At 36.9% G+C, this 16,492-nt stretch overlaps 1 protein-coding gene across 1 annotated transcript; it reads right to left on the reverse strand.

Moving 5' to 3' along the window:
* Window positions 1-3,531: 3,531 nt before the first annotated feature.
* Window positions 3,532-16,492, reverse strand: LOC104215747 (putative ribosomal large subunit pseudouridine synthase SVR1, chloroplastic). The gene is made up of 10 exons (XM_070145634.1): window positions 15,914-16,492; window positions 14,770-14,849; window positions 14,561-14,661; window positions 14,388-14,460; window positions 14,073-14,166; window positions 13,886-13,934; window positions 13,496-13,646; window positions 12,821-12,877; window positions 6,234-6,289; window positions 3,532-4,030 (listed from the first exon to the last, which is right to left on the reverse strand). Exons 1-10 carry the CDS (start codon window positions 16,413-16,415, stop codon window positions 3,946-3,948), a joined length of 1,248 nt encoding a protein of 415 aa, XP_070001735.1. The 5' UTR covers window positions 16,416-16,492; the 3' UTR covers window positions 3,532-3,945.

The following is a 16,492-nucleotide window of genomic DNA, read 5'->3' on the forward strand; positions in this document are numbered from 1 at the left end:
TAATATCACCTTAATATTAGGGTTGCTTATCGGGCGGATTGGGCGGTTAATTACTCTTAACGATTTGGCTTAATGGTTATCGGCTTTTAAATGTATTAATCCGTTAGCCACTCGATAAGATATCAAGCAGATTAGTATCGGTTTAGCTCTTATCGGACGGTTATCAGCCTATTTCAATCTATAGTGTGTTGATTAATAATTAACGCCTACGTAAGAATGATGTAGTGTGTCATGTGTTGTAGAGTGAAAAGATGAAGCAATGGTTGCCAACCATCACATAGAAAAGCAAGAATATGAATGGGAATCACTGTACCAGTCATTATTTATAGGCATTGAAGAGCGATCATAATCATCAAACTGAGAAAACAACATTTCCTTATTCATTACATATAGCAACATTATACAAGTAGCCTAGTAATATTTCAATGGAGGAAAAACTATTGTTTCCTTATTGATTTAAGATCATATGCTATTGAATATCCATTCAACTAAAACATTCAAATTGCAGAGAGAGATCATACAGTAGGGTACACATACCTACTGGTTGAAATTTAGGCGTTAGGGTTTTTGAGTATTTAGGAATTAGGCGTTAGAGATGGAGTACTGGAAGTGGAAGGGTTTTTGATATTTAATATATATATGGATAAAAATAAATTATATATATAGTCTTAACGGTTTAACGGATTATTCGTTAAGAGAATTGAATAATCCGCCACCAAACCGATAAGCCGTTAATAAAAAAAATTCAATCCGTTCCCCGTTCGTTAAATCGTTAACCCGATACCAATAAACCATTAAGCTTCAGTTTCGGTTCGGTTCGATTTTGAACACCCCTACTTAATACTTCGTTTGATTAGCAAACTCGTAACTTATATCTTATAAGGGTGAGGTAATTAGCACCGGTATAACTTATACAATCTTCTTACAAATCATGCAATTGTCATATTTAATACAACATACCAAACAATGGATAAAAAACAATCCTAGTATAACTAATTCCGGCATAACTTATACCAGTATAACTTATCCCGACATAAGTCGTATTCAAACCAAACGACCCCTAATTCTTTAGTTTAAATTTTGATATTTTTTTCCCCTCAACTTTTCAAGTGAGTGAAGCTCCTTTTATGTCCTAGAAGGTATAGGGGTGTAATTAGAGGCAAACCCACAATTTGAAGGTAGTGGAATAGAAAAAAATGACGGGAGCAACCATGCATGGTAATTCTCAATCCTGTTTTTGAGGGATAATTGAACTAGTGACTCATGAATGCTATCTGATGTAATTTTGCATTCAACTAATTTTTTGTTATATGTGGTACCACTAGAATATACTATTTTCTAAAGACATATAAATGTATACGTAGAATTGTTATCGATTTTTTTTGGGTGCCAATAACCCTTCTATCTGTAACGTAGGTCCACCGTGTAATACATGACCTTCCCTCAAGTAGGGGTGTTCATAAAACTCGAAAATCGAACCAAATCAAACCGACCCAAAAATTTCATATTTTTTGGTTTGGTTTGATTTGGTTTTGGGTTTGAAATTTAAAAACCGATTAAATTTAGTTTGGTTTTGGTTTTAATCAAGAAATAATCGGAAAAAATCGAATCAAACCGACAATAAAAGTAGCTATTTTAAATTTATTATTACACCTATATATATATATATATATATATATATATATATATTTGTACAAAGTTTCTAAAATTTTATGGTAGATGTTAATCGTTTGTACTTTTAGTACAGTTCTTTACCTTTGCATTCTAGTTTGATTAGTGTTTTCTTTTGTTAAGTGTAAGAATCCATTTCATGTTAAAAATAATCTATTTTTAATTGAGCCCATAAATTATTTGTCACTATTTGATTCAATTATCATCAATATATCTTGGTAAACGATAGATTTCTCAAAGGGCAATTGATTTGATAGTGTTACGTTGAAAATGTAGTCGCCTAGTGTATGTCTTATATCCAAGAAAAAACCGCCAAACAACTGAAACAAATCGAAAACCCGACAAAACCCGACATAAACCGAATCGAGAAAAAAACTGATTTAATTGATTTGATTTAGTTCTAATATTTGAAAAATCAACTTACTTGGTTTGATTTCTTTTTAGGGAAAAACCGTTCAACGAACATCTTTGCCCTCAAGGATAACAAATAAGTGCAAATAGAATTCCAAAAAAAAAAAAAAAAAAAGAATACCTACTAGTGGGAAAAGAAGAATCCCCTTTTTATCTTTATGGTTGGAAAAGGAAAAAGAAAGCCTTTAATGGTGAAATCACTATTATCTTTTTCCAAAGATTGACTATATATTGATGTGAACTTAAACAGCCTTCTGAAAGTAAAACAATTATTACAAACTTTGCATGGCCACTTTTTAACTACCATGCATTAATTATCAAGTAAAGAATCACTTTAGATTGAAGCATGAAACCAGAAATTTATTCCAACTTTAGTAATAGTAGAAGTAATCTTTCAAACAAATTAAAAGAGCTACATAATTCACCAATATTTTGGACTTTTAAACAACTATAATAATTAATGGGGGAGAACATGTGAACTTTAACATGGGTTGCCGGCCTAAGACAGCTTGTCCTACTTCTACAAATATATCAGTGTGTCACTATCTTAAACCCTCTTACTATATTTGATATTGACCACGTCCTTTATAGTTTCTGAAATATTCGTCATTCTCATTATTCTCCTCCTTTTCTTTTTTTGTCATATTCAACTCTGTCAATTCCAAATAAAAATAAAAATAAAAAATCTATTGTTGCCATTTACATTGGGAGAAGTTTTGTGGGGGGATGTAGTTATTGAAGAAAAATCTCATTAAAATAAAAACAAAACTTTTATGTGATTATGGGCTAGTTAATGCAGTTTGATTCGTATAATATATATTATTATCTTGATATACCGATTTTTTTTAAAGATTGTCCACACTTGTTACTGAATGGTGATTAACTATTTCAGAGGCGAATGGTATCGGTACCGGGTTCAACTGAACCCAATACTTTTGGCGCAGAGCATAAATTTATATGTAATTATTTATTAATATTGTAATATACAACAATATGAACCCATAACTTTAAAAATATAATGAATTCAATGTTAAAACTTTACTGAGAAAGACAACAGAATATTGAGTCAGATCCAAGATGGTTCTAGTTATGCTTTATTGATTTTAAATTTAATTTTATATAAATTTTATAAAGAACAGGGTCTTCTTTATGTTCTACATTTGTCGGCAATCTTAAAGAATGCCCATCAGAAGATCACGTGGTTTTCTTGATTGGGAAATTCCATCTGCCATGTTTTAGCCAACAGCAGTTTTTTGCAACAAGAGCGAATTATCTGTGTAGCAAATAAACCAAATCAGAATTGAACCACAGAACAAGAAGCATAAATTACTAGTGGCAAGAACTATCACCTGGATCACTTCCTATCATCAATGTACATTAAATAACAACTAGGCCTCAAACCCGAGCAAGTTGGGATTAGCTATGAGTTTCCACTTTCCACTGCCCATATCGTGTCATTTATGCTTTTAAATACTCAACTCAGTCCAATATTACATAAAATAAAATTTAGTACAAGTCTCTATCGAAAACATTGTACATTCATCAACCACATAATTGTGCTATGTACAATTTTACAGGCCTGTTGCTTGTTAATTGGCAGAGATGTATCAATTGGAGGTACTAAGCTTCCAATTTCAGGAATACTTTCTGATGATAGCTGACACATGGTGAACTCATCTTGCAATGACTAAAACACCATTAGATCTTCAAGATTTGGAAGGTTTGGGACATGCAGAAGTGAATGCTACCGACCAGTCGCAACCAAATACTTTTCCTTTTATCTGGTTCAGCTTGTGCGCGCCTCGACAATTTTTCTACATAATCCTTGATAGTTATGCCCATTTGATGCATTTAGTTAGGAGACTAGGTTTTGACCTCATCTAACTTTTGACTCTTCCAACCCAACGCCCTCAGATTAGCTTGAGTTAATTCAACATGCTTGCCAAGCCTGCAAAGTTGAGAATTAGCAACTTGGTTGTTATTTCAAGAAAGGGGCAGCAAAAATGCGACCCAGGGGTGCAGAAAACCAATATAAACAAGTGTGCGGCAAAAATTTCCAATCACTAAACCTATATTATATGTAATACATGTAGCCATTGTAACAACCAGGTCCATGTCAAAAATGCAGCAATTGGTAGCTTTTTAGTCTTAATAGCATAAATATAGGAGACACGAAGGCACATGTTCAAAATATTGAAGGCCTCGTGGATCAATGGCAACAAATTTGAAAATTTACATATTTATACCATTACTACGGAATAAAACATTCAAAACGTACTCCAATTTCACAAGCTTCTAAAATCACAAATATTAGATTCAAAAAAAGTAACATCACATATCAAGACTAGGAAACGCATCTGAAGTACTTCCCTACAAGTAAATTGAATAAAGCACAAAAGCCTCTGAACGTTAGAAAGCCTCATCATATTTATGCGTCGGATATATACTTGTCAACAAAAGAAGTGCAAATGCAATTTTCTTTCATTTGATCATACCTGAATTAATTCCTTTTTCTGCACTTTCTTCCCATTTTTAGTGAAATGGTTAATCTTCCCTTTCAAATCGTTACATAGCGAGACGGCCAAGTACAATCATTTAAGACATTTCTATAGAAAAGTGTAAGCTTAAAACCTAGGTGCCTTCAACTCAAGAAACATACTTGAAATATTTTTAAATCCTATTTGTGCACATACGAAGTAGTGGACCTCTGTCTTCTTGGAGCCCATTTGGACATACAATTTTTTTGCTTTTTTTCAAAATTTTTTTTGAAAACAATGTTTGGACATACAATTCTTATCATTTTTTCCTTTTTCACTTGAAAATCTATTTTCAAATTTGAAAAAGTGGTTCTCACTACTTTTTCAATTGAAAATGGGAATTTCCTAGTTTTTAGTTTTACAAATTTACCCCATATTTTTAAACAATAGCATTTTGATTGTTTATGATATATCTTTTGTTGATTTTTTTGGGCTGCTACTTCTTTTTCTTTGTAACATCTGCATCTTCTTGATGCCTTTGGCTAATAATATTCACTTACTTCATCAAAAACAAAAAAAAAATAGCATTTTGATTGTTTATTTCAAGTAGGATAATCAAATTGGGGTGGTTTTGATATTTTTTACAAGTTGTGGGGTATTAATCATGTTTCATGGTTTTGAAAAAAAAGACATCCAAATATGTTGCAAAAATTATAACCAAACACAACTTCATCTTCAATTCAAATTTTAGTGAAATTCCAAATTTGAAAAAAAAATTTTGGAATCATGTCCAAACGCCTACTTAATATATTCCTTTTTCTCCAGTTTTATTTTATGCAGTTAGAAGGTTGCCATGGATAGAAAAATGGAAATACTGTTAATACAGGCAAGGTGCAAGATGCCAGTTAGCACAGAACATAGAAAATAATGATCGCAAGGTGAAAAAAACAGATTTTTTTTTTAATATTTTTTTTGGGGGGGGGGGGGAGGGGGAGGGGTGTGTGTGCCTATAATAGTGCAAAAAATGTCTAAATCATTTAACAACAATATCTACATAAAAGAGGAAATGAAATGGTGTTCTACTGACGCTGATTACAAGAAGCAAAAGCGTTCTTTGCAGCAGAGAACAAAAAGACAATCAACTTTTAGAGAGCACAACCCCACAACCCCCTGTCTCGCTTTAGCTTACTGCTTTGCTGCAAGCATCTGAGACACTGCCTCCGTGAATATAAGATATAGATAAAGAGAAAACACCAGCTCAAAGGAAAAGCATATAGGAAATGGTAATTTCAGGCTTCAAACGTAGCAACCAGCCTTAGCTCCAGATGAGCCCAAACACACAAAATATTCAGTCGGACCCCAGTCACATATTGAGATCTGATTCACTTTTTACCTATGTGAGACTTCCCCATACTTACTAATGAAAGATATTGAATAAGTTAATAACTGAAGGACAAGTGAAACCTATCCTTCGGGGAGCACACCTACACCCCGTCTCCGTGTTTTGGGCGTGGAATATTTGACAATTTGAGAGCTTTAAATGTGTTATCTGACTAGAACTGCACAAATCAGCTTTCATACAGGTTGAAGATGTAGTATACATTATAACATGACCTTCCTAATCATAGTACTGCGTCACCAAAAAAAATTCAGAAAGAAATACTGCAAACTTACGCAAGATCTGATGGAAGCCTGAAACCACCTATACGTATACGTTTCAGTGCACGCAACTGAAATACAAAAATGCAGCAGAGTTGAGGTTAATACAAGTAACTTCAGAAAATTGAGAACAAAAAATTGAACTTATATTAAAAGGAAAGCTGAAAAGTTATTAATGAATAACATGGCAAAGTAGCAACAATGGATCTAGCACAACATTGAAAGCAACAAGGCTGGACAGAATGACGAATGAAGCTGATCCTTAATAATACATCCAGGGATCTTTCCGAAAGTGAAAGTAAAACAAGTGAGCATGTAAGCTTCCAACAATAAAAGGTTGAGCATGTCTAATAGCTACACCGCATTATGTTGATATGAACTCTATGTTTTCAGATGTAGTGTTTTTTTTTGAATTGGTAACTATTGTATATATTATAAATATCAGTACATAGGTTGCACTGAAAACCAAATTTACATGGAAAGGATTTGGAGATGTTCTAATTTGAGACCTAGCAAGATCCTAGTATGTCTATGATTGTCAATGTATCTTCTGTGTACATCTGTTTGCACCAAAAACAAAAAAGAAGAATACAATTGAGTTTGATCTTCTGCACTGGATTGCTTCTATCTTCAAAACATCTAGTGTTCCTTTCCCTCCAAACTGTCCACCAAATACAAGCCGGTACAGTCCTCCATCTGTCTCTACTAGTTGCTTCAGCTCCAGCTTCTTCCCAGCTATAAAGGACATCTTTAAGCCTGTATGTCATTGACCATGAAATACCCCTAAGACTAATAAAGATTCTCCATAGTTGGTCTGTAATCTTGCAATGTAGAACAAATGGGTGACAGTTTCTGCATTTTCCCCACACAGGAAACATCTTGAACACAGAGAAATTCCTATTTTTATAAGATTATCCTGGGTTAATACCGCCTCCTTTGCTAGTAGCCAAGTGAAGCAAGCTACCTTGTATGGAATTTTTGTTTTCCATATATGTTTCCAAGGCCATGTGTCTACCTGTTGGTTATTATGATTCAAAATCTTATATGCATCCTTCACTCGGTAAACCCCTCTGTTGTGCCTCTTCCACCATATTGAATCCAAACCTTCCTGTAATCCTGTAAATGCTTCCAGCTCCTTGTAAAGGTCAGCTAATCTTGTTATCTCCCAGTCATTCAACTGTCTTCTTAGAGCGATTTCCCATCCTTGATGACTCCACATATCAGCTACTGTCTTATGCTGGTTTTGTGCTAAACCAAACATATCTGGGTATCTTTCCTTTAAGCTTCCAATTCCTAACCAGTTATCATTCCAAAATGATGTGTTCCTTCCGTTGTTCACTCTTATGGAGGAGTGATTCTTCATTATAGGCCAAAGTTCTCTGATGGATTTTCACACACTTACTCCATATGATGTTCTGACTTTTTTTGACACCCAGTTATTTTCCTCACCATACTTTGCTTTGATCACTTTGCCCCATAAAGATTGAGGTTCTTGAGAGTACTTCCATAACCATTTAATTCTAAGAGCCTTGCTTTGATTCTTCAAATTCCTTATCCCCAATCCACCTTGTTTTTTATCCATTGTGAGTGTCTTCCATTTAACTAAATGGAAGACCTTTTTCTCCTTGTTACCTTGTCAAAGGAATGATCTTCGGAGTTTGTCCAGTCTCTGTAAAATGCCTGCTGGAATTGGGAACAAAGACATCATGTAAGTGGGTAGTGAGTCTAATACTGAGTTGATTAGAACTAGCCTACCCCCCAATGATAGGTATTGTGATTTCCATCTTGACAACTTCTTCTCACACTTTTCTATGACTGAATTCCAGATTTCTTTTGATTTGGATCTTGCACCAAGAGGCATCCCAAGGTAAACAGTTGGTAGTGACCCAACTTCTCCTCCCAGTATCTGTGTCAGTTGCGCCATGTTGTTAACTTCATTAATGGGAAAAATATTGCTCTTTCTCCAGTTAATGTGTAATCCTGAGACTCCCTCAAATAAAACTAAAATGATCCTTAAGAATCTAAGTTGATCTTTTTCAGCATCACAGAAGACTAGAGTATCATCAGCATATTGGAGATGTGTGATCTCTAGATTGTTAGCTCCACTCCTGTTTGCCTCAAAACCTTTAACCCATCCACTGACTTTAGCCGTTTTGATCATGTTGTTCAATCCTTCCATGGCTATAATGAATAGAAATGGAGATAAAGGATCACCTTGTCTTAGACCTCTGTGTGAATGAAAATAACCTTTAGGACATCCATTTATGAGAATGGAGAATTTTACAGTAGATATGCAAAATTTCATCCATTTAATCCATTTTTGCCCAAAACCCATTAGTTCTAACATTCTTAGTAGGAAGCTCCAGTTCACATGATCGTAGGCCTTCTCGATATCTAATTTGCATAAGATTCCAGGTTCTTTTTTTTAATTCTTGAGTTTACAGCTTCGTTTGCAATCAACACTGCATCAATTATTTGTCTTCCTTTGATGAACGCCATTTGTTGAGCATCGACAATTTTCCCAACCACCCTCTTAAGTCTTTCAGTTAAAACTTTTGAGAGCAATTTGTAGAAGCTCCCTATCAGACTGATCGGTCTGAAATCTCTCAATTCTTTCGCACCTGTCTTCTTTGGAATCAAAGCTATATATGTTGCATTGAAACTTTTCTCAAACATCTCCTGTGAATGGAAGTTGTTAAAGACCGCCATGATATCTTCCTTCAGAATGTCCCAACACTTTCTGAAAAAACCCACTGTGTATCCATCTGGACATGGAGCCTTGTCACTTGCACACATCTTCAGACTTCTCAGCACTTCTTGTTCCCCAAAGTTACTCTGTAAAGACTCCCTTTCTGATTCAGAAATGCTTGAACTATTTTCGAAATTGACCGTTGGTCTCCACTGTTCAGGTTCTGTGTATAACTCCTTGTAGAATTCAGTGATCTCATTCTCTATTCTTTCTGGATCCTCGACTACTTCATGTCGAATCATTATTTGATCAATGTTGTTGTTTCTCTTGTGTGCATTTGCAGTGCGATGGAAAAATTTTGTATTCCTGTCCTCTTCTTTGAGCCACAGAGCTCTTGATTTTTGTCTCCATGCAATTTCTTCATTCTTGAGTTGTTCCTCAATTTCCATTAGAGTAGCTGCTTTCCTCACTGATTCCTCCTCTGTCAGCGCTCTTAGTTGTTGTGTTGTCTCAAAATCTGCTAGTTGACTTAGCAATTTTGATTTTTGCAGTCCCAAATTACCTTCGTAACTTCTGCTCCATTCTTTTAGCTTGCCCTTGAGAGCTTTTAACTTGCAAGCTAAAATGTAATCAGGTCTTCCTGAGAATTCGAAAGATATCCACCAGTCTCTAATTCTGTCATCAAAACCTTCCACATTCAGCCACCAATTTTCAAACTTAAAGTATGATTTAGCTTGTTCCCACGCACCACAGTATAGAGCCACAGGTGAATGGTCCGAAATCAACCTTTGTTGGATAGTTTGCTTGATGTTTCTGAAACTTACATCCCATTCTTCTGAAATGAGAAATCTATCAATTCTTGAAGCCGATGTATGATTGTCCCCTTTGAACCAAGTATAGTTGCCTCCTTCAAGTCGAAGATCTATCAACTCCATATCTTCTATAAAATCCGAGAACTCCACCATCGCTCTGGACCTCCTTGAACATTCCCGTTTTTCAGAAGGGTACCTTGTAACGTTGAAATCGCCACAAACCGCCCAAGGGCCTTCCATCAGTCCCCTCACTGCACCAATTTCTCTCCATACTTTTTTCCTTTCTATTCTACAATTTGGGGCGTACACTCCTGTTATGTGACATTGAAAATTCTGTAAAAGAGCGTCGAACTTGCAAGTCAAAGTGTATGCACCAGTCTGTAACACCTCCCTTTTCCATACTCTGCAATCCCATAATAACAAAATCCCCCCTCTCGTGCCGCTAGCTTCTACACTTGCATACCTCACCCATCTACCACCCCATATTTGCCTGACTATTTCCTCGATATCCCCCTCCACTTTTGTCTCTTGCATGCATATAATGTCTGCCCTCCAATTCTGCACTTGACTTTTTATAATCTCCCTTTTCTTCTTATCGTTTAATCCCCTTACATTCCAGGAAATTACTTTGATCTTCATATTGAAATGATTGATAGATCTCTTCCCCTACTCCTTTTCCCGTCACTCTTGAATTTGACATCAAAAGAAGTTAACCCTTTTAATTCCAGTGATCCTTTGAATCTTTGTTTCTTCACCTCCAACTCTGTCTCCACCCTTCTTACCTGTCTGCAGCTGTCAATTTGCATTAACAACTCCAGTGCTTCTTCTTCATGGCCTTGAAAATCTACTCCAAACATTTTCCCCAATTTGATCATATTTTGATGGACCCATAGTGTTGCATCCATGTTTTTATCCATTACTGGATTGTGTTGCTGAACTGCTATAGGATTCACCTCCTCGATTTCCCAATCTTGGATAGAGCTAAATTGCTTTAGATGTTCCAAAGCACTTCCAACATGATCATTCCCCAAATTTGTGTTTATGCTTTGCTCCCCTGCCTTCTGTTCTAGTCTTGCTATCTGTACTCCACTTTCTGGCTGACTGCAACTGATAAGTGTTGCCTTTGGCATACTTTCAAGATTTTCATTGGGGATTGGATCCCCTGGAGAGGACTCTTTTGCCCCCAAGTAAGAAGGTCCTCCCATTTCCTCAATATAAGGCTTCAGCCTAATATCATCAGAAAACTCACACGAGAGATCATTAAAAATGACTTGTGCAGCTAAATCGGAGTCATAGGATTTCAGCTCGTTGTTTGTCACTTTACTGCTCTGATTCATCGAACTCGAGCCTTGTGCAAGTTGCCCACTTGCCTTTCCTTTATCAGTGATTTGCCATAAGGTGCACCCCAGTTGATTGTTCAAATATCTCTCTATTTCAAAACATTGTTTGTTTTCTTGCGTCTTCAACTCATATCTTGTCTGACTTTCAGCCCAGATTGGGATGAAAAATTTGATACCGTCTCTTTCAATCCCAACCTCATTGGGAGTCTTTCTGCCATCACCAACAATTTTGATTCTTGCCCACTTAAGATGATTTTTGAGATCAGTTTCTTCTTCAGTGGCTAACCATCCCCCACAGAGATCTCCTATTTCTTTGAAGATCTTTTGTGACCATAGGTGTAAAGGAATCCCCATGGCTCTAATCCAGCATATTTCCTCAATTTGTGAGTTTGGAATGCATCCAGCAGTATGATTCCACCATTCCAGATGAAGCTTGAACTTTTTCCATCTCCATTCTCCTTACAAAATCTGCTCCGCCATGAATCTGTTTGGAAATTCAAAAAGAAACATGTTGCCTGTCATTTCATACATGTTTACTGCATATGCTTTGTTCCATGAAGCACTAGCCCATCACCTTATGTCTGCTAAAGTGGGTCTCTCATTGATTTCTTTCCCAAAAAACCCGATAATGCATCTTTTTAGTAGACCTGTGTCCTCACCTCCAGTAGGTTCCAAAACAAAAATATCGCCATTGTTCGTGCTGACCCTTGCCTCTCGAAGAGTATTGGATTGCCATTTACTCTCCTTAACTGCTTGGGCATAAGGGAAATTGTCCACAGTGTTTCTGGGTGGTACTATGGGATTCAACTTGGTGGTCTGATATATGAATCTCTCTATCTTAGCTACTATGTCTTTCCAGCCAGAATTCAAAGTTAACTCTGGGATTATAATCACTGACCTCCCTTCTCTCTTCAGTGAAAGAATACTCATATATCTTCCATGGGCGTTAAATTTCCTAGTACAGAAATGTTTTGTCATTTGCTCCTTGTATTTCCATCTCTTCACTAGATTGTTTTGATCTGTCGACGCTTCTTTAAGTGCAAAGTATATCCATTCCATTGCCTTTCTACCCGTGGATGATCTTCTCATCATGTTGCGGCTTCTCTCCACCCATTTAAACCATGTGTCTTTGTTGGAATTCCAACTGGTGATGTCAAAAGATTTGAATCCTGCGTTGAAATATATCCTGTTGTCTCCCATATTGTACAAACCAGCTGCTCAGGTTATGAAATTTTAGGGGTTGTTTGGAAGTTATCACAGTGAGCTAGAAAGCTTGAATAAAAGAACAGAAACCAGAATTCTGGACAGAGAAGGATTCCCCGCCACTGGAAAAAATAAAAGTTGTCGGAATTCAGAAAAAATTGTAAGGATGTGCTCGGAATTTCCCAGCGAGCGTGCTGTCCAAAAAGAAAATTTTGAAAAGTGGCTGGGATTGAGCTCACGCGCCGGCGCGTGGCATTTGGCTCGCCGGAAAGAGCCGCGCGTGGCGGCGCGTGAGAGGTTGTTTGTCGGAACTGTTTTCAGAGGGGTGGTCGGAATTGAATAAACATGCTAATGGTGTTTATGGATTCTCAAGATTCCTTGTTCTCAGACTCCTCGGTGAGTGTGCCTGAGAGCTCAAGAAAGTAGAGAGAGAAAAAGCCTCATGCCATTTCAGATGTAGTGTTATTTCGCATAAACCCATCACTTTCTTTAGCTCTCACTAAGATCTGATCTGTTATACGGTAAGTTGGACAGAATAAACTCGAAATAACCAAATACCTGAAGTCCAGCATTTTTCACAAGTTCACGAACTTCATGATTCCGTCCTTCATGAACCTACATCGTAAGGAAAAGAAGAAATTTAGGTCCACAGAGTACTATTTCTCGTGTGGATCGAAACAGCATTGCTAATAGTATACAGAAGATTGGGGGAACTAGGATTTACAAGGTCTATCTAACAGGTGTATCCGTGTAAGAGAACCTCCTTATCTGGAAAAAAAATTATCAAAAGAGAAACCTGGGCTGGTCTGACCTCAGCCCTTGGTTGCCTAGCTTTGCATCTGCTCAGGCTAGACAGGCCTATCTTGTGGAACTTACTTTCTTGTAGACCATTGTTTATTACGAAAGGAAGTGAATGTCAGTTCATCTAACAGTTCATCAGAAACCACTTAAAAAGCAACTAAAATCAGAGCTGACAAAATCAATTCGTAGACTATAGCGAGAAGAAATTGAATGTGCTATTCCTTTTGCTATCCTTTCACAAAATCAATTCTTATTTTCTGCTCATTTGCTCTATGATCCTACTTAACAAAAAAATGTGTAGCAAAAGAAGTACAGAATTTTTTTGACAAAATAGCCTATACCAACTAGTTTAGGATTTTAAGAAAACAATATGGAGCTAGCTGTCTCTTCTAATAGACAAACAAAGATAAGTGACTGAGCAGTGAACAGTACCACAATACGCAGACGAGGTCTTGGTACATCAGGTTGTCTTGGTAGTAGTTCCACAGCATCTGGGGTGCAATGGACACCATCGATGACTGTTCCCTCACTAATGGCTATCAAGTGTCGCTTATGTATTTCACCATCAATAGTTGCAATGTATCTAGAACAAGATCATCTGGTAAGTGATGATCACAACAGAAAGATAAACTGGATTGCTTAAATATTCAACAATACACGAGTTTTAAAGAAGAAGAAAAGAGATCAGCTAATAGCAGAAAATAAGTTCAGCAAAAGTCGCAAAAATTTCATGTGTACGGATAATTGTGTATCCCCCCCCCCCACAACCAACCCAAAAAAAATCAAGGCATATAAATAGGGAAAACATAAAAAAAAACATACTCCTTTGACAAATTAGACGAAGGATGTGAAATCTGGTGCGCGAACTCCCCTGCAAGAGCAGCATAAACCAGATTACTGTGCAGGCGGATTTGAAATGAACCTTATGAGGTTTATCTTTTTTTATAAGACTTGGTGAGGTCACAAATAACATGCGCTGAGGAATTATAAAAGAAAATGTCATCTATACCATCATTAGTCACAATAATCAAGCCAGTCGTGGCAACATCAAGTCGACCTACTGTAAAGAGCCGAGGTTTTGGTTGTCCAGGATGCCTTTTATCCTTTAATAAGAAGATACAGCAGATATAAAAAGTCATGAGTTAGTACAGGCAATGCTCCAGAAGTAACAGCTTTTCTTATTGGGTACAACTTCTAGAACTGACACTGTGTATAACATAAATCCTAGTATAAATTAGCAATACAAAATAGCTCATCCCAGGACACAGTTTTATTAAAAGAACAAACATTTCCAAAAGACCCATACAAGCAGAAGAAAACATACCCAACTCTTTATAAAATCATCAAAAAGGGAAATGACTGACTTAGTTTCTTTCTCCCCGGATGAGCATATGTACCTGTATTTTGTTAAACTTGAGTCAACTCGACTCACAGACATAACAATCAAAATCCCAAACTCCTCCAGTGTTAATGATAAAAAGAAAAGGATAGACACACCCTTTTGGCTTGTTTAGTGCAAGATAGACCTTTGAAGGCAATTTCTTCGGAAGACGATTTCCGTTGACATAAATTACATCTCTAGCTGGATCTACTTTAGTCTGCCAACAAGCAGAATAGATGTCAACAATATAACCCCCCCAAAAAAAACATGCACCGGAGTCGAACCCTAAAAAATTTAGCAACATGGGAGCATTTCTGAACTTGACCTGTGGAGTTTTGCAAACAGAACCATTCACAGTAACCCGACCTTGAAAAATCAGCTCTTCACTGCTCCGTCTGGATGCCACTATAAAACAAAACCTCAATTTTAGATAATCTATCAGCTGCTGTCATTGCTCTTGATACGCTGACACTCACCATTTTACATCTCATTATTAGTTCATACATAAACAACAGAGCAAGCCCATAAACAAAATATATTCTGTTTTCTAGCACCACTAACTTCCAACTGAGTTCTAAATATCATTGCCACCACAACAAATACTTTTTTTTCTTGATAACCGAGTCAGTGATCTCAGTACGCAACGCCCCCCCCCCCTCTTAACACAGTCTATGGCAGCAGAAACTATCTATTACTTACAACTTAAGAAATTGATGATGTCACTTCAATTCTCTTTAAGATATTAAGATATCGCATAACACAATCTATGTCATCAGCAATTAGAAAGCGCAAATCTTTTTCGTCTCTTCTCTCATTTCTTTTAGTCTCCTCTCATCTAATGAGTATAATGGAGCAGAACATATTGAAGGATTCCCTCATCTATGTCGTTAGTCTCTCAATATATATACTCCCTGTGCCCCATTTTATGTGGCAGTGGTTGATTGGCCACGAAATTTAAGAAAGAAAAACTTTTGAAACTTGAGGTCAAAAACTAATCATACACATTTGCGTGGTTATAAATGATCTCAGGTTATAAATCATCTCATTAAGGCTAAAATGAAACTTCAAAGTAAAGTTTCTAAGTGTAGAAATGTGGTATTCTTTTTGGGATAGACTAAAGTGGAAGTATATCACATAAAATGATACGGCGGGAGTATTTTTTTTTTCACGGTTTGTTTGATGAGTATTGTAATGAAACGGGTCCCAACATAGCTGAATCAATATAAAGGATTTATCTACACAACCCAAGTAGATTCCTAATGGAGGCATAGTTGTTGTCAATGTTGTTAGCAATATTTCAAAAGATTAGACAAATATCTTCATGCATGGGATGTTATGAAAGTAGCACTCAAGCTAGCTCCACGGATATCTGCTCATAAATAAATATCAATATTCTTCCCTTACTTTACAACATTGTTTCTAATTTTGCACAATGTTGAAAAGGGTACAACTAGAGATGCTAAAGTTACCTCCGGAAGCAGCAAGGACTTTACTGAGGCGTTGGGGAGGGTCTCTAAAGTTTTCATTATAAAACCGGCGAGCTGCTTTTGAATACTTAGGCTCGGATGTAGGACCCACCGTCGCGGCTTTAGCAGCAATCTGTTTGCTCTTCTTATTATTCTTCTTACTTGTGCTAGCATTAGCCATGTCGTGGAGTAGACGCGCCGGAGGAGTCGATTGGAGAGTGAGGTTACCTTTTTCATCACGAACAATCCAGGGGATATAGAATTGATCACCGAGTTCGGCTATGTCCGAGCTGGAATTAGGGTTTATGGGAAGTGAGGGTTCTGGTTTATTGGGTTTTGGTTTTGGAGGAGCGAAGGATATGTTGAATTCAGTTGAGGAGGAAGAGGAGAGTGAGGATGTGATGAGAGTGTGAATGTGGCGGCGCGTGTAGGGAGTTGCGCGAGTGAGGTGGAGAGAGGTGAAGGCGGAGGAAGCCGCCGCTACGGCGGCTGCAATCGTCGCCATCGCCGGTGGCTTTATTTGATAAGGTTTTTGAAGATGATGAGGGAATGAGGGGGGAGAAGATAGAGTTTTATTTTAGA

This window comes from Nicotiana sylvestris, chromosome 5 (genome assembly GCF_000393655.2).
Source record: "Nicotiana sylvestris chromosome 5, ASM39365v2, whole genome shotgun sequence".
NCBI classification, from domain to species: Eukaryota; Viridiplantae; Streptophyta; class Magnoliopsida; order Solanales; family Solanaceae; genus Nicotiana; species Nicotiana sylvestris.

Bases quoted from the DNA above. Each gene is read 5' to 3' on its own strand.
- LOC104215747 (XM_070145634.1), bottom strand. From the start codon at position 16,415: ATGGCGACGATTGCAGCCGCCGTAGCGGCGGCTTCCTCCGCCTTCACC. The intron at 13,647-13,885 runs GTATGTTTTTTT...ATCTTGTTCTAG, and splicing joins TCGTCTAATTTGTCAAAGGA to ATACATTGCAACTATTGATG. The intron at 4,031-6,233 runs GTAAGTTTGCAG...TCAACTTTGCAG, and splicing joins AGGCTTCCATCAGATCTTGC to GCTTGGCAAGCATGTTGAAT.